Source organism: Somniosus microcephalus, chromosome 10, assembly GCF_052327205.1.
Source record: "Somniosus microcephalus isolate GS21.2 chromosome 10, FLI_Smic_1.0, whole genome shotgun sequence".
Taxonomy (NCBI): Eukaryota; Metazoa; Chordata; class Chondrichthyes; order Squaliformes; family Somniosidae; genus Somniosus; species Somniosus microcephalus.
Window position 1 is genome coordinate 5,570,794 of NC_140996.1, and position 18,439 is coordinate 5,589,232.

Consider the following 18,439-nt stretch of genomic DNA (forward strand, 5'->3'; position numbering starts at 1 on the left):
AATCGGGTGAATTAGAGTCAAATCAGGTACAGAGAGAGAAATAAAGAGAGGGAAAGAACAATTGACTACCTGCAGGAGTGAGACTCCACAGTTTCAATTGTTCCCTTTCTGGGCTGGAGAGGCTGAGCAGCACCGCAGGAACAGAAATCTCCTCACCAGCCCCAGCTTTCTGCAGCAAGTTTAATGAGCAATTAATGTGCAAATCCAGCAAGTTCTTAAAACTAACGGGGAGGCTGAGGGCGAGATGCTGCAAACAGCGGAGCGACGTTAATCAACCAGCAAGCTCTGAAGATTCGCAACTCACGGCGTATCTCCTCATCCCCTGAACTCGCTGGCTGATTCACGCATTAATAACGGCGCGCCTCGCGCACACACCGTTACTGTTCCAGCGAGACCAGGCCCTTTGTATCTGAATCACCTATTTATTAAATACTCATTTCAGAAACACACGCACAAATATGACTGCAGCGGTTCAGGAACTTGGAAATTTGACCAGGGCGTATCGCGGGACTTTCCCCTCTTAAAAGAGGTCATTCGGGACTGCGATGGATTTAGTGTCCACCACATATAGCAGACAAATCGCCTAGCACGAACTCACCTGCTGTATACAGCGGGGGCTGTGATAAAAAAAGTAGACACGCAAAGTGACGCCCACAGTATCCAAGAACCCAAACACGGCTCAGTCAGGTAGTGTCATGACGTGGCTGCCTTCCTGGCTGGGGTGGAGATCACCTTTTACAGAAGCTAAGTACTGTAGAAAATATAGGGACAGAGTGATCTCCTGGACGAGTTTCGATCGCCTAGATGGGTCGGAGAGGAATTTCCCAGATTTTTTTCTCCCAAATTGGCCATTGGGTTTTTTATCTGGTTTTTCGCCTCTCCCAGGAGATCACATGGGTTCGGGTGGGATGGAGAGTGATAGTAGATTTGAGGTTAGGATCAGATCAGCCATGATCTTATTGAATGGCGGAGCAGGCTCGAGGGGCCGATTGGCCTACTCCTGCTCCTATTTCTTATGTTCTTATGTTCAGGAATGTCAGTCAATCGATGTTCCGGTTTGGTGAAGACTGCGCGGCTTTGTTTTTAAACTGTGTCTTACTCAAGAGGACGATTTATACACAGCACAGATGGTGTTAGCATCATGGAGAGTATGGCCGATGTCATCCAGTCATACCCGTGCACTGCTGGCTCAGTGGGGAACTGGATGGTGCAGTGCGTTGGACAATGGCATTGTGCCTCTGGGGCTGGGTTCAAATCTAAACCAGATGGATGGGACGGTAGTGTCGTCTGTCTGCTGGTTACAGGGGTCTCAGTTCAGTCCCTCGCGGGCCGGAGCACAAAACTGTCCTAAATTGGGAAGTGACTCGGAGAGGGAAATGCCACACTAGAGCAGGCACCAGATGCTGGGTCTCCGAGTCCAGCTGCACTCTGCATCTGTGTGTTCAAAATGGGAAGAACTCAGGGGAGATCGCCCCGGTGTCCTGGTCAATATTTATCCCTCAACCAACATCATCAGATTGCGGTTTGTGGGAGCTTGCTGTGCATGTTTCCTACATTACAGCAGTGACTACACTTCAAAAAGCACTTCATTGGCTGTGAAGCGCTTTGGGACGTCCTGAGGCGGCGAAAGGCGCTCTAGAAATGCAATTCTTTCTATTCTTTACCTGACAACTCCGCCCGTCCGCAGATAACTTCTCCCCTTTCTTCCCATCACAGAAGCAGGTGTAGCTGCCGGGGGAATTCACACAGGTGTGTGTACAAGTGTTCTCAGCGCATTCATCGATATCTGTTTGGAGAAGGTCAAACTTTGTTTCTTTTGTCTCAACTCGCTCTTCATAACAAAAAATACTCCCGACTCAAAAAGTTAAATTCACAGAAATGCTGAACTCCAGGAAATGAAGCACGAAATTACTCAACAAGGTTTGCCATTTCTCCCCATGTTTTCCTGCGGACATATTCTGACACACTGCAATGGGAGCGCCGATCCGAGAATCGGGGAAGGGGCACAGGAGGTGTAGGCGTTGTGGTTTGGGATGAGCATCCCACGGATCCGGAGTTCCAATCCCACCAGAGCAAGTTCTGAACTGAATTCCAAAAATGTGCCACTTTGTGGGCCGACAATGGAAATAAATGATCCGGAAAAATGCCATCAATAACCAACTGGTTCACTGATGTCCTTCAGGGAAGGAAACCTGCCCTCCTTGGCTGGTCTGGATTACACGTGACTCCAGTCCCATGCTAGGTAGCAAGACACTCAGTTATACAGACAATCGCCGTGAAAGGAGGCCCACTACCATCTCAGGACAACTAGAATCTTGGCCTCTTGTACTGTTCCACGGAAGCTCAACGTAAACTCGAGGAACAGCACCTCATCTTCCGATTAGGCAGTCTGCAGCCTTCCGGTCTCAATATCGAGTTCAACAATTTCAGATCATAACCTCGGCCCCCATTTCATTTTCACTTATATTTTTCCACTCCTTTCCTTTCCCCCCCCCCCCCTTTCCTTTTGTTTCTCTCTCACACCTGGCAGCTATCTTTTGCCCTGCCAGTACACTTTACACCTAATCACAGCCTATTACCATCTCGTCTAGCTTCTAATCTCTTTTACTTCTTTTGGTTCTTTTATTCTTTTGTCCGATCGCAGCCCTGCCTTCGATCTAGTTCCTTTTCTCTCCAGTTTTGAAGAAGGGTCAAACCCGAAATGTCAACTCAAATTTCTCTCCACGGATGTTGCCTGACTTGCTGAGTTTTTCCAGCATTTTCTGTTGTTATTTAGAATCTTACAGCACAGGAGGAGGCCATTCGGCCCATCGTGCCTGTGCCGGCTCTTTGAACGAGCTCTCCAATTAGTCCCACTCCCCCTGCTCTTTCCCCACAGCCCTGCACATTATTCCCCTTCAAATATTTATCCAATTCCCTTTTGAAAGTTACTATTGAATCTGCTTCCACCGCCCTTTCAGGCAGCGCATTCCAGATCACAACAACTCGCTGCGTAAAAAAATTCTCCTCATCTCCCCTCTGGTTCTTTTGCCAATTCCCTTCACTCTGTGTCCTCTGGTTACCGACCCTCCTGCCACTGGAAACAGTTTCTCCTTGTTTACTCTATCAAAACCCATCATGATTGTGAACACCTCCATTAAATCTCCCCTTAACCTTCTCTGCTCTAAGGAGAACAATCCCAGCTTCTCCACATAACTGAAGTCCCTCATCCCTGGTAACCGGGGATGGGCAATAATTGCCGGCCTTGCCAGTGACGCCCACATCCCGAGAACAAATGGGGGAAAAAATGGCTCACACACGGGTAGTCCCACGGTGGGAAGAGGAAACGAAAGAGTTTAAACTTGGCTGCAATACACTTTGCAAGTTGCTGTGGTTTGGAAAAATGTGCGCTCAGCTCTCACCCTTGCAGTCTTTCATGGTAGAATTGAAGCTGTATCCTTCATCGCATTTACACTCGTAAGCACCGGGCAGATTGGCACAGGCTGCTTTCCCACAGATGTATGGTTGCAGCAAACACTCATTCCGATCTGGGATGTTCAGAGAAAGAAATACAAGTCAGAAGTTAAGAATGAAAGAACTTGCCTTTATACAACACCTTTCACAACGTCAGGACCTCTCAAAGCGCTTTGCTGAAGTACTTTGTGAACTGTTGTTACTGTTGTAATGTATGTATGTTGTAATGTAGGAAACGCTGCAGCTAATTTACGCACAGCAAGATTCCACAAACAACAAACCGGAGACGAGGCGCCCCCTCTGAAAATCAGATCCAGCAACTTGACATCCAAATTCGTACACACTCCAACTGAGTGGGTGCAATCTGGCTGTGCTTTCATAGAATGACACAGCACAGGAGGAGGCCATTCGGCCCCTCGTGCCTGTACTGGCTCTTTGAACGAGCTCTCCAATTAGTCCCACTCCCCCTGCTCTTTCCCCACAGCCCTGCACATTATTCCCCTTCAAGTATTTATCCAATTCCCTTTTGAAAGTTACTATTGAATCTGCTTCCACCGCCCTTTCAGGCAGCGCATTCCAGATCACAACAACTCGCTGCGTAAAAACATTCTCCTCATCTCCCCCCTGGTTCTTTTACCAATTACCTTCAATCTGTGTCCTCTGGTTCCCGACCCTCTTCCTAGTGGAAACAGTTTCTCCTTATTTACTCTATCGAAACGCTTTGTGATTTTGAACACCTCTATTAAATCTCCCCTTAACCTTCTCTGCTCTAAGGAGAACAATCCCAGCTTCTCCAGTCTCTCCACATAACTGAAGTCCCTCATCCCTGGAATCAACAACAAGTTGTATTTATTCAGCGCCTTTAACCTAGTAAAACGTCCCAAGGCTCCTCAGTGAAGTGTTTTCAGACAACCTTTGACACCGAGCCACGTGAGGAGTTAATAGGACAGGTGAGAGGTTTTAAGGAGCGTTTTAAAGCAGGAGAGAGATGTGGAGCGGCTTAGCAAGGGAATTCCAGAGCTTAGGAAATCTAGCAAACTAGGACAGGGTTTGTGGAGAAAATGCAAAAACCCAAGAATGACACAGACACGCACACTACTGGCCTAACTGACTTGTGGCGTGTTTCTTACCAATGCAGGTCCGCTTATCTGAATGCATATAGAACCCGTCCTGGCAGAAGCAACGATAGCTCCCCGGCACGTTGCGACAGGAATGGTTACACACTTTCTCCTCCAAGGTTTCAATTTTGCATTCGTCTATATCTAAAAGACACAAGTTAAGAAGCTGTAAATTGGTACCTGACACAATAACCAAACATTGAGCAAATTAGGGCTTAAAAAAAAAACCTACAAGAAGGTATTTTTCAAAACAATAAAAAAAATCTGGTAAATAGTTTGTTACTCAGCACTGGTCAAACTAGGGAAACATAATGAAACATTCACAACATGTGTGATGGGGCCTTCAATTATCCATCAATAGCCGTCACCCACCAGCGTCTTGTGGGGGTTGTCCCTCCATCATGGTTGGGAATGATTGGCAAAAGAACCAGAGGCGACAGGAGGAAAAACTTTTTTACGCGACGAGTGGTTTGGATTTGGAATGCGCTGCCTGATAGGACGGTGGAGACAGATTCAATAGTAGCCTTCAAAGGGGAATTGGATAAATACTTGAAAGGAGAAAAATTTGCAGGGCCAAGGGGAAAGAGCGGGGGAGAGGGACTAATTGGAGAGCTCTTTCAAACAGCCGGCACAGGCATGATGGGCCGAATGGCCTCCTTCTGTGCTGTATGATTCTATGGGGGCGATTTTCTCAATGGGGGCGTGTTGGAGGCGGGACTGTTGCTTGGCGGGTCGATGTCCCGCCTCCATCGACTTCTGGCCAACTCACGCTATTTTCCCTTGATTGACCTTGTTAAGCCTGCCCAGCGGGTTTAGCAGGCCAATTAAGGGAAAGCCGGTTGCAGAGGACGTCAATGTATGATGTTTCATCTGTCAAAAAATGTTGACAGATGAATTTTCATCGTTTGACAGCTCTGTGAAGCTGTCAAACACTGACATTCTCTGTAGTTTGATGAGTTCTTGAATTCAAGACCTCATCAAACTTCTTTCTTTTACAGAAATGAGATGGTTGTTGCATCTGAGAATGCAGCGGCCATCTCTCATCTCCACCGTGGAGGTGAGAGACTCTCCGCATACACACCGACTGAAGCCTGCAGGGACAAACAAAGGTAAGTACACTTTTACTAACACTTTGCACTTACCTCAGATACTCACCTCTCCACTCTTGCACCCATCACTCACCTCCACATCACACTTCTGCAACCCCCCCTCCCCCGACCCCCACAGACCCAGTACTCGCCTCGCCGGCGGGCTTTGGAGCCTTCGGGAAGCCCGCACTTGAGGGCAAAAAGGGGATAATCCTATTTTCTGCCTGTTAACAGGCTTTAATCCCTTCCCGCCTCCAAGGAGACGGGACCCGGCACGGGACAGCTACCCGCCTCCTGGCAAGATGGCATGGAGGCGGGTTGGGGGGAGTTGGGCACCCGCCCCCAAATTCTGCCATTTTCCCGGCAGTCCCGCCTCCCCAGGGCTGGCAAAATCCCCCCCCCATGAGTTTATATCCCTGATAACTGGAAATATTAATGGGTGCTCATGATAGAAATGTTAAGGCACATATCTTAAGGAACAATGACTACAGTCGAACCTTCATTTCCAACCATAATGGAGATACTGCCCCCACAAGACTGTGGTGGGTGATGGGTATTGATGGATAATTGAATGACCTTTACACACATGGCCTAGTGATACCCGAGGAATGATGGTGCTGAAGTACAAAGAACAGAGTTTAATCTCTCTTGGTCCATGATCAGTGCCAGGCTGGAGGAGATTGGTCTTTGCCGCTGGGCAATGACGTGATGTCTGGCACAAGGCTTTGTCCCGTGGATATTCTGGTACCCAATCGGGAAGGTAGACAATTGGAGGTCAGATAAATGGAGGTTTCACTGCAAACCTACGTACAGTTTCTTAATTGGAGATTTTGTGTGTCACGAGGTACACAATAAGGCAAAAGGACCAGAGGGGAGATGAGGAGAATGTTTTTTACGCAGCGAGTTGTTGTGATCTGGAATGCGCTGCCTGAAAGGGCGGTGGAAGCAGATTCAATAGTGACTTTCAAAAGGGAATTGGATAAATACTTGAAAAGGAAAACTTTGCAGGGCTGTGGGGAAAGAGCAGGGGGGAGTGGGACTAATTGGAGAGCTCGTTCAAAGAGCTGGCACAGGCACGATGGGCCAAATGGTCTCCTTCTGTGCTGTATCACTGTATGATTCTAAGTGAAGACTAGGACATCCCTTGGACCAGATGGCATATTCCCTGGAGTGGCGAGGGAGATTAGTCTGGAACTGCCTCTTGTCCTGTTGAAGGAATCGAACACCAGTGAGGTTTGTCAGAATTGGAGGCGTGTCTACGTGTAGAGAATGCAGCATAGGGCAGATCACAGCCTGGCTGCAGCACAGAAGGAGGCCATTCGGCCCGGCGAGTCCGATAGCAGAGAGATTAAAGGAAAGTGAAGGAGGGAATATAAAAATGGAAGGGGGAAAGGATATGGAGGTTTGTGAGTTGTCCAAGGCTCCACTGTTTAAATACAAATCACAAGATGGTATCTAAGGCATGAATTAGAACAAAGGGACATGATGTTGTAGCCTTGACAGAAACAAGATATTCCCAGCTCCAACATTTTCAGGAGCGACAGAGAAGGTAAAAGGAAGGAAGGGGGTAACATTATTGCAAGAGATAATTAGAGCTATAGGACAGAAAGCTTTTATTAATGGTGGAACTCACACAGACTTGATCTGGGTTGAGTTAAGAATTTTTTTTTAAATTCGTTCCTGGGATGTGGGCATCGCTGGCAAGGCCAGCATTTATTGCCCATCCCTAGTTGCCCTTGAGAAGGTGGTGGTGAGCCGCCTTCTTGAACCGCTGCAGTCCGTGTGGTGAAGGTGCTCCCACAGTGCTGTTAGGGAGGGAGTGCCAGGATTTTGACCCAGCGATGATGAAGGATCGGCCGATATATTTCCAAGTCAGGATGGTGTGTGACTTGGAGGGGAACTTGGAGGTGGTGGTGTTCCCATTCGCCTGCTACCCTTGTCCTTCTAGGTGGAAGAGGTCACAGGTTTGGGAGGTGCTGCCAAAGAAGCCTTGGCGAGTTGCTGCAGTGCATCTTGTAGATTATAATAAGGGACCCATTACCATTTTGGCGACACATTAGAGGGCACCAAGCAGTGGCGAACTTTAAAGGCAATTTGCAGCAGTGACAGAGCTAGAATAACGCAGGACTTTAACTACCTGAAGGGAGGTTGGGATAAGGCAAAGGTTTCTGTTCAAAATGGAGAGGCGTTATCAGAACGCATTCAGGACTGTCCCCTTAATCAGGATGTTTAATGTCCAAAAAGAATGGCAACAGAGCTGGATCTGGGTCTGGATAATGAAGCAGGACAAGTTAGTGGTGTGAAGGTAGAACACTGGGTGTGGCCAGAACCCGACTGGGGTCACACTGGAAATAGAAAACAAAGTATGGAATCGTGAGATCAAAGGTTGAGACTGGAAAGTAACTCATTTCAGTGGGAAGGGGCCAAACCCAGATTAAATGCGTGGGGCACACAGAGAGAGTTAGTGGGACGTGGAATGCATTACCACAAGTGGCTCTTGAAGGGGACACAATAACGTAGCTTCCAGAGTTACATGAAAGGATATGGGGAAGAGGGCAGGGAGAGGTGACTACAGTAAAAGGGCTGCAGTTGAAGAGGTAGCACGGACACCGGGACGATGGGCCGAATGGCCTCCTTCTGTTCTGTGATTCTAAACCACCTTCCAAAATCTGTTACAAGTAGCACCTTCACTTTGTAAGTGAACAGATTAACGGCCTGTGATTTCTGTTTGGACAACTGTATCTCAACACGGACCAGTTCCGCAGCCTGCCCGAGAGAACATTAGTGACGACTCTCGTGTTTTAAGTGCTGATGACGTCAGTTCTGGGGAACAGTTTGAGACGTACCATGCTGACATCTGTCCCCTTGCCATCCATCCTTGCAGATACAACTGAAAGCGGCCTCCTCATCTTCACACCGCACTGAGCCCTCAGGGTTGCACGGTGAGGGGGAGCACTGGTCTGGGATTTCTGGATGGAGCAGAGGACAATAAAACAAGTTGCATCTCAAATTGAATGTCAGAAGACACACCAATAAATATTACATAAGACGACAGTGAATAAGAGAAGATGGATTGGCCCATCTTACCAGTTCCTCCCACCGACGATTTTAAAATTCTCACCCTTGTTTTCAAATCCCTCCATGGCCTCGCCCCTCCCGATCTCTGGAACCTCCTCCAGACCTACAACCCTCGGAGATCTCTGCGCTCCTCCAATTCTGGCCTCTTGTGCATCCCCATTTCCTTCTCTCCACCATTGGTGGCCGTGCCTTCTGTTGTCTGGGCCTAAAACTCTGGAATTCCCTCCCTGAACCTCTCCGCCACTCGACCTCTCTCTCCTCCTTTAAGATGCTCCTTAAAACATCTCTTTGACCAAGCTTTTCAGTCACCTCTACTAATGTCTCCTTATGTGGCTCGGTGTCAAATTTTGTGTCTTATAATACGTGAAACGCCTTGGGACATTTTACTACATTAAAGATACGACATAAATGCAAGTTATTGTTGACTATCCCCAATTTACCCAATCATGGACTCGACTCAACCCCATTCAATCGCCTAAAGAGATGACCTGTAGAACATAAGAACATAAGAAATAGGAGCAGGAGTAGGCCAATCGGCCCCTCGAGCCTGCTCCGCCATTCAATAAGATCATGGCTGATCTGATCCTAACCGCCAATCTACTATCACTGAACCATCTCCTGAATCTAACAGAATTAGACACACGAAATAGGAGCAGGATCAGGCTACACAGCCCCTGGGCCCGCTCCGCTACCCACAGGGCCATGACCGATCCGAACCTAGACTCATGTCCAAATTCCTGCCCGCTCCCCGTAACCCTTAATTCCCTTTACTTCTAGGAAACTGTCTATTTCTGTTTTAAATTTATGTAATGATGTAGCTTCTACAGCTTTTTGGGGCAGCATATTCCATGGACCTACCACCCTCTGAGTGAAGTAGTTCCTCCTCATCTCAGTTTTGAAAGAGCAGCCCCTTATTCTAAGACTATGCCCCCTAGTTCTAGTTTCACCCATCATCGGGAACATCTTCCCCGCATCCACCCGATCCAACCCCTTCACAATCTTATATGTTTCAATAAGATCGCCTCTCATTCTTCTGAACTCCAATGAGTAGGGTCCCAATCTACTCAACCTCTCCTCATATGTCCATCCCCTCATCCCCGGGATTAACCGAGTGAACCTTCTTTGTACTGACTCGAGAGCAAGTATGTCTTTTAAGTATGGACACCAAAACTGTATGCAGTATTCCAGGTGCGGTCTCACCAATACCTTGTACAACTGAAGCAATACCTCCCTATTTTTATATTCTATCCCTAGCAATGAAAGCCAACATTCCATTGGCCTTCTTAATCACTTGCTGCACCTGTATACTAACCTTTTGAGTTTCGTGCACCAGGACCCCCAGATCCCTTTGTACTTCAGTACTTTCCAGTTTCTTGCCATTAAGATAATAACTTGCTCTACGATTTTTCCTGCCAAAGTGCATAACCTCACACTTTCCAGTATTGTATTCCATCTGCCAGATCTCTGCCCACTTACTTAGCCTGTCTATGTCCCCCTACAGGTTTTTTATGTCCTCCTCACTCACTACTTTCCCTCCCATCTTAGTATCATCTGCAAACTTTGATATGTTACACTCGGTCCCCTCCTCCAAATCGTTAATATAGATTGTAAAGAGTTGGGGACCCAGCACTGACCCCTGCGGAACACCACTAGTTACTGATTGCCAGTCTGAGAATGAACCATTTATCCCAACTCTCTGCCTTCTGTTAGATAGCCAATCCTCTATCCATGCCAGAATATTACCCCCAATCCCGTGATTTTTTATCTTAAGCAATAATCTTTTGTGTGGCACCTTGTCAAATGCCTTTTGGAAGTCTAAATACACTACGTCCACTGGTTCCCCTTTATCCACCCTATATATTACTTCCTCAAAGAACTCCAGCAAATTTGTCAAACATGATTCCCCTTCATAAAACCATGCTGACTTTGTCCTATTAAATTACGTTTATCCAAATGTCCTGTTACTGTCTCCTTAATAATGGACTCCAAAATTTTACCTACCACAGATGTTAGGCTAACCGGTCTATAGTTTCCAGCCTTCTGTCTACTGCCCTTTTTAAATAAGGGTGTTACATTAGCAGTTTTCCAGTCTGCCGGGACCTTTGCTGAGTCCAGGGAGTTTTGGAAAATTATTACCAATGCATCCACAATCCCTACCACCACTTCCCTCAAGACCCAAGGATGTAAGCCATCAGGTCCAGGTGATTTATCCGCCTTGAGTCCCATTATTTTACCGAGTACCACTTCCTTAGTGATTTTGATCGTGTTTAGCTCCTCCCCCCACTATAGCCCCCTGTTTGTCCAGTGTTGGGATATTCTTAGTGTCCTCTACTGTAAAGACTGATACAAAATATTCATTCAGTGTTTTTGCCATCTCCATATTTCCCACCATTAATTTCCCGGTCTCATCCTCTAAGGGACCAACATTTACTTTAGCCACCCTTTTTCTTTTTATATAACTATAAAAACTCTTACTATCTGTTTTTATATTTTTTGCTAATTTACTTTCATAATCTATCTTCCCTTTCTTAATCAATCTTTTTGTTATTTTTTGCTGTCTTTTAAAGTTTTCCCAATCCTCTATCCTCCCACTAGATTTGGCTACCTTATATGCCCTTGTTTTTAGTCGAATACTATCCTTAATTTCTTTACTTAGCCACGGATGGCTGTCTTTTCTTTTACACCAAAGGTAGATCGAGCAAATCTTCCTCAACACTGGTTTTATCTGATATTCATACCGCTTGCTGGATTTAGTTAAAATTTCCTTCCAACATCATCATGTGTAATAAAAGAGATGTTAATAGCATCAAAATAATCAGGTTGATTATTGTTATTTCACAAGGCAACTGTGGAATGAAGAACTTTAACACCTTGATTCATTCAGGTGATACGAGCCTCGAGCAAACAAGTAGTACTGAGGAACGGTACATCTAGACTCAAACAGCACTCACTCCTGTTACATAGATAAACACAGCAGCCAATTTGCAAACAGCAAGAATTCATGACAATGACCACCTAACCTGCTCTTGGTGGTGTTGCTTGTGGGATAAATAAACTGGGCACCGGTGAAAATTCCCCTCCTTTTCCTCCAATAGCGGCCGTGGGATCTTTTACATCCAAATGAGAGAGCAGTGCGGCACTCCCTCAGTGCTGCCCCTCCGACAGTGCTGTGCTCCCTCAGTACTGCCCCTCCGACAGTGCAGCACTCCCTCAGTACTGTCCCTCCGACAGTGCAGCACTCCCTCAGTACTCCCGCTCCAAAAGTGCGGCGCTCCCTCAGTACTGCCCCTCTGACAGTGCGCCGCTCCCTCAGTACTGCCACTCCGACAGTGCGGCGCTCCCTCAGTACTGCCCCTCTGACAGTGCGCCGCTCCCTCAGTACTGCCCCTCCGACAGTGCAGCACTCCCTCAGTACTCCCCCTCCAAAAGTGCGGCGCTCCCTCAGTACTGCCCCTCCAAAAGTGCGGCGCTCCCTCAGTACTGCCCCTCCGACAGTGCGGCGCTCCCTCATTACTGCCCCTCCGACAGTGCTGTGCTCCCTCAGTACTGCCCCTCCGACAGTGCTGTGCTCCCTCAGTACTGCCCCTCCGACAGTGCTGTGCTCCCTCAGTACTGCCCCTCCGACAGTGCAGTGCTCCCTCAGTACTCCCCCTCCAAAAGTGCGGCACTCCCTCAGTACTGCCCCTCCGACAGTGCAGCGCTCCCTCAGTACTCCCCCTCCAAAAGTGCGGCGCTCCCTCAGTACTGCCCCTCCGACAGTGCAGCGCTCCCTCAGTACTGCCCCTCCGACAGTGCGGCACTCCATCAGTACTGCCCCTCCGACAGTGCGGCGCTCCCTCAGTACTGCCCCTCCGACAGTGCGGCGCTCCCTCAGTACTGCCCCTCCGACAGTGCGGCGCTCCCTCAGTACTGACCCTCTGACAGTGCAGCGCTCCCTCAGTACTGACCCTCCGACAGTGCGGCGCTCCCTCAGTACTGACCCTCCGACAGTGCAGCGCTCCCTCAGTACTGCCACTCCGACAGTGCGGCGCTCCCTCAGTACTGCCCCTCTGACAGTGCGCCGCTCCCTCAGTACTGCCCCTCCGACAGTGCAGTGCTCCCTCAGTACCGCCCCTCCGACAGTGCAGCACTCCCTCAGTACTGCACTGGGAGTGTCAGCCTAGATTTTGTGCTCAAGTCTCTGGAGTGGGACTTGAACCCACAACCTTCTGACTCAGAGGCGAGAGAGAGAGCGACCCCATGAGTCATGGCTAACATCTACAAGAATTAATAATTTACTTGAGCTTCGCAGAAAGATGACACAGAGGGAATCATTTCCAAAGCTCCCTAGCCTGACAGAGTGCAATAGCGCTGTGGCTTTGGGCCTGGACTGGCAACACTGGGCTTCTGAGCTCGAATCTTACAACGGCAAGTTCTGAAATTGGGGGAAAAGTAACTGTAAGAGCTGCAGGCTTGTGGTAAAATACCGGTTCACTCACGTCCTTCAGGGTCGGGGGCTTGTCCCCACCACCCGGCCTGGCCTCCACCTGACTCCAGTTCCACACTAGGTGGCGGAATCTTAAGCCACACCGTTGTCAGGGTAACCTTTAAAAACAAAGCGGCTTTTTTTCCCCCCATTTCCCAATAATTCAGTAACGGGTATCTGTGAAGGTAGGATACATTCCACTCTCACTTTAAGCCCCGGTATATATTTATGCTCCGTTAGTCTGAACATTTCCGCTGACATTAACGTACCGTTTACACAGCTCCGCAGACTCCCGGGAGGGCGTTTGGAAATGTAAATCAGGCTTGCAATGCGTAATTGATAGCGGCTGAGACAGTCTGTGAGGGAGACAAGGGGAGAGCGTGAGTTCTCAAAGCAACAAAGCTCCAGCGAGAAAGACAGTGTTATCTGGTCGGTAAGTGGACTCCACACAGGCTGGGCTCCGCACAGGCCGGGCTCCACACAGGCCGGGCTCCACACAGGCCGGGCTCCACTGGTGAGCTTTACAACACAGCCATTTCTGCAGACAGGGGCAATTTGACAAATTTGTACTTCCGGTGCAGAATCTCGGCACGCTGGGACACATATCCCAGAATTGCACCAGAACTGCCCCCAACTCCTGCTGTCTATTTTTCTGGATTACCAATTTGGTTTTTCTTAAACTCAGAAGGTTGTGGGTTCAAGTCCCGCTCCAGAGCCTTGAGCACAGCGGGGGGTGGGGTGGAAAGAGGGGAAACCGAGGGGGGGGGGGGGGGGTGGGGGCGGGGGAGAGCCATTTCCCATTTCGGGAGACTCCCGGACAATCTGGGAGGGTTGGCAACATTCCTGCTCCACAGGTGCGAATCAGCACTGCAGGGGGTGGGTACTCATGAAGTGATAGGACATTGACAGCACAGCAAGTTGCCATGTGACTGAGTCCGGCCCCTTCCCTTCAGGGAGCGGAGAATCGCCATTCCGGGGACCACAGACCAGCACACCTCACACTGGCTGCCTCGTGAATATTGTTGCTCACTCACTCGTTCCACCCAGTGACTCTGTGTGACACAGAGAACCTAAAGGAGAAGATTAGTTCTGGGCCCCGCCCCTCAGGAAGGATATACTGACCTTGGAGGGGAGCAGCGCAGATTCACCAGAATGATACCGGTGCTAAAAGGGTTAAATTACGAGGACAGGTTGCACAGACTGGACTTGTATTCCCTGGAGTTTAGAAGATTAAGGGGTGATCTAATCGAGGTGTTTAAGGTGATTAAAGGAGTTGATGGGGTCGAGAGAGAGAAACTATTTCCTCTGGTGGGGGGAGTCCAGAACAAGGGGGCAGAACCTTAAAATTAGAGCCAGGCCGTTCAGGGGTGATGTCAGGAAGCAGTTCTTCACACAAAGGGTGGTGGAAATCTGGAACTCTCTCCCCCAAAAAGCTGTTGAGGCTGGGGGTCAATTGGAAATTTCAAACCTGAGATTGATGGATATTTTTGTTGGGTAAGGGTATCGAGGGTTAGGGAACCAAGGCGGGGAGACGGAGTTAGAGATTGCTCCTGTCGCCTGCTCCAGATCTCACTGATTACGTCTCAATAGCCATGTCTACAACACAAGGGGAAATGCCCAGACTGGGTTGTCCAAACACCAATGGGAGCGTTAATACGTAAGTGAAACTCACCGAGGTACTTGGGGTAAAAGTACTCCTGCAGAAAGAAGGAAAAAACAAGTATCAAAACATAGAAACATAGAAGATAGGAGCAGGAGTCGGCCATTCGGCCCCTCGAGCCCGCTCCGCCATTCAATGCGATCATGGCTGATCATCCAAACAGCGAACACACTCCTGTCGCCAGAGTCGATATCATCGCCGTGCGGGGGGCAGACCGTCTCACACCCACCAATACACGAGGAGACATCAGCGCAGTGCGGGGGCAGACCGTCTCACACCCACCAATACACAAGGAGACATCAGCGCAGTGCGGGGGCAGACCGTCTCACACCCACCAATACACAAGGAGACATCAGCGCAGTGCGGAGGGCAGACCGTCTCACACCCACCAATACACGAGGAGACATCAGCGCAGTGCGGGGGCAGACCGTCTCACACCCACCAATACACGAGGAGACATCAGCGCAGTGCGGGGGGCAGACCGTCTCACACCCACCAATACACGAGGAGACATCAGCGCAGTGCGGGGGCAGACCGTCTCACACCCACCAATACACAAGGAGACATCAGCGCAGTGCGGGGGGCAGACCGTCTCACACCCACCAATACACGAGGAGACATCAGCGCCGTGCGGGGGCAGACCGTCTCACACCCACCAATACACGAGGAGACATCAGCGCCCTGCGGGGGCAGACCGTCTCACACCCACCAATACACAAGGAGACATCAGCGCAGTGCGGGGGCAGACCGTCTCACACCCACCAATACACGAGGAGACATCAGCGGCGTGCGGGGGCAGACCGCCTCACACCCACCAATACACGAGGAGACCTCCCGTCGCATTACTCTCTGGGCTGCGTTATTTTGATATTCAGCACCGTCTCGCTACATGCTGTCCCTTTCTCCATGAGATCTACTGAAACAACACGACTGACGCAAGGTTAAAGAAACCCACACACCTTACTGTTAGAGCCTCGGAGATACAGCGGGTCCCGAGAGTCCTACAGGCCATCGATCCTGACAGAGGTGACAGGAAACCGCTCGCCGGGTGACCTCCAGGACTGGCCTTGCTAAAGTTAGTGGGATGGGGAGGAGATAAACTCTCTTGGGTTTGGTCTTGACGGCTAAGGACACATCTTAGACACCTGCCATATTGGGGAGGCTGATGTCTTTGTGCAACTTTGTGTGCCCACTCCAGAGTGTGCCAGGACAACTCCCCCTCCCCCCAGAAACATCCCATCAGGGCCCCCTTTATAAGTTGGGCATAAAAAGATGCCCATTTCAAAACCCTTCTCCCCTGCCACCCCCCTTTCCCCTGCCTCTCCTCTCCTGCTCTGCTCTGCTCTCCTCTCCCCACCCCTCCTGCTCTCTCTCCCCCCCCGCCTCCGACAGTGCAGCACTCCCTCAGTACTGCCCGTCCGACAGTGCAGCACTCCCTCAGTACTGCCCGTCCGACAGTGCAGCACTCCCTCAGTACTGCCCCTCCGACAGTGCAGCGCTCCCTCAGTACTGTGCTGGGAATGTCTGCCTAGATTATGTGCTCAAGTCTCGAGAGCGGGTCTTGAACCCATGACCTTCTGACGCAGGCGAGAGCGCTGCCCACGTGCAGCCCCACTCTACTGTAAAGAACATGAAGTACTTACTGTTTCTGGATAATTCTCAAATACTTCCCTAGCTTCCTCTTTGTTGCAAAATTCTTCGATGCATTCCCGCTCTAAGCTACCTTGTTTCCGTTCCTCGAAGATCACATTGGCACGTCGTTGTCTGATGAGAAACTGTGAGGCTCGTTGGTGTGGCAGGACTGTGAGCATGGAAAGAGTTATAGGTCAACTGTTGTTCATTTATTCAATGAACTATTTCACTTATCTCTACATTCAATGTCCATTTGCTGGAGGTTCTAAGGGCAGCTTTTCCCAATTTACCAGGATGGTGTGCTGGTGATCCAAGTATAGAGATCAGTGGGTCCCACCAGATATTCTCTTCATTGTCCATCCCTTTCAATTCTACATTGCACCTCAAAGCACTGGAGAGGTACCACCAACGCTGCCTCCCCAAGATCCTGCAAATCCATTGGCAGGCTAGGCGCACCAACGTCAGTGTTCTTGCTCAGGCCAACATCCCCAGCATCGAAGCTTTGACCACGCTCGATCAGCTCCGATGGACGGGTCACATTGTCCGCATGCCCGATACGAGACTCCCAAAACAAGCGCTCTACTCGGAGCTCCGGCACGGCAAGAGAGCCCCAGGTGGGCAGAGGAAACGCTTCAAGGACACCCTCAAAGCCTCCTTGAAAAAGTGCAACATCCCCACCGGCACCTGGGAATCCCTGGCCCAAGACCGCACAAAGTGGAGGAGAAGCATCCGGGAAGGCGCCGAACACCTCGAGTCTCTTCGCCGGGAGCAAGCGGAAGCCGAGCGCAAGGAGCGCACATCAACCCAAGCACCCCACCCACCCGCCCCTTCAACCACCGTCTGCCCCACCTGTGACAGAGACTGCAGGTCCCGCATTGGACTCATCAGTCACCTGAGAACTCATTTTTAATGTGGAAGCAAGTCATCCTCGGTTCCGAGGGACTGCTTAAGAAGAAGAAGAGGAGAAGACATTACAACAGTGACTTCACTGCAAAAGTACTTCATTGGCTGTAAAGTGCTTAGGGGCAGCCTGATGTCGTGAAAGGCGCTATATAAATGCAAGTTCCTTCTTTCTTACCAATTGCTTCTATATCTGAGTGGCCACCAGAGGGCAATCAAAGTCAACAATGGCATCTTTCATGGTCATTTCTTTGGGTGCCATCCCACAGCTCATGACCCCTGGATTACACCCACACCCTAACTCTGTGGGTATGGCAGTGTCGTAGATACATAAGGAAAGCAAGTACTGCCATTTCCACAGCGCCTTTCACAACCTCAGGACGCCCCAAAGTGCTTTACAGTCAATTAAATACTTTTGAAGTGTAGTCACTGTTGTAATTTAGGAAACGTTATAGTCACAGAGTCATAATGGCACAAAAGGAGGCCATTCGGCCCATCGAGTCCGTGCCGGCTCTCTGTAGAGCAATCCAGTCAGTCCCATCCCCCGCTCTATCCCCATAGCCCTGCAAGTTTATTTTACTCGGGCGCCGATCCAATTATTTTACTGGACTAATAATCCAGACAATGAGAGTTCTTAGCCCAACTATTTGAATTCAGGTTTTTTTTTTTTTTAAATTCTGGAAATAAAAAGCTGGTCTCAGTAAAAGTGACTGTGATTGTCGTAAAAACCCAACTGGTTCACTGACGTCCTTTAAGGAAGGAAAACTGCCGTCCTCACCCGGTCTGGGCCTATCGGTGACTCCAGAACTACACCAAAAGTGATTGGCTCTTAACTGCCCTCTGAAGTGGCCCAGTAAGACACTCAGCTCTTTCAAACCTCTACAAAGAATTGCAGCGTTTCAAGGCGGCGGCTCACCACCACCACCTTCTCAGGGTAACTAGGGACAGGCAATAAATGGCAGGCGTACAACCGGCCCAAAGCATATTCAGGAGCAAGGTGTGCTGGACAGGTGGGGTCTGCCTGCCCTGTGCCCAGGCAAGAAGG

General features: G+C 49.5%; 1 protein-coding gene across 1 annotated transcript in view; it reads right to left on the reverse strand.

Moving 5' to 3' along the window:
- LOC147111401 (vitamin K-dependent protein S-like) overlaps positions 1 to 16,688 on the reverse strand; it is a 50,355-nt gene extending 33,667 nt beyond the window's left edge. The window contains exons 1-7 of the mRNA XM_085998363.1: positions 16,506 to 16,688; positions 14,875 to 14,899; positions 13,472 to 13,558; positions 8,506 to 8,628; positions 4,584 to 4,715; positions 3,402 to 3,527; positions 1,665 to 1,786 (exon numbers count right to left, since the gene is read on the reverse strand). Of these exons, the coding sequence (XP_085854489.1) occupies positions 1,665 to 1,786; positions 3,402 to 3,527; positions 4,584 to 4,715; positions 8,506 to 8,628; positions 13,472 to 13,558; positions 14,875 to 14,899; positions 16,506 to 16,673 (783 nt within the window). The 5' untranslated portion in view covers positions 16,674 to 16,688. The remainder of the gene's footprint in view (positions 1 to 1,664; positions 1,787 to 3,401; positions 3,528 to 4,583; positions 4,716 to 8,505; positions 8,629 to 13,471; positions 13,559 to 14,874; positions 14,900 to 16,505) is intronic.
- Positions 16,689 to 18,439: the final 1,751 nt, after the last annotated feature.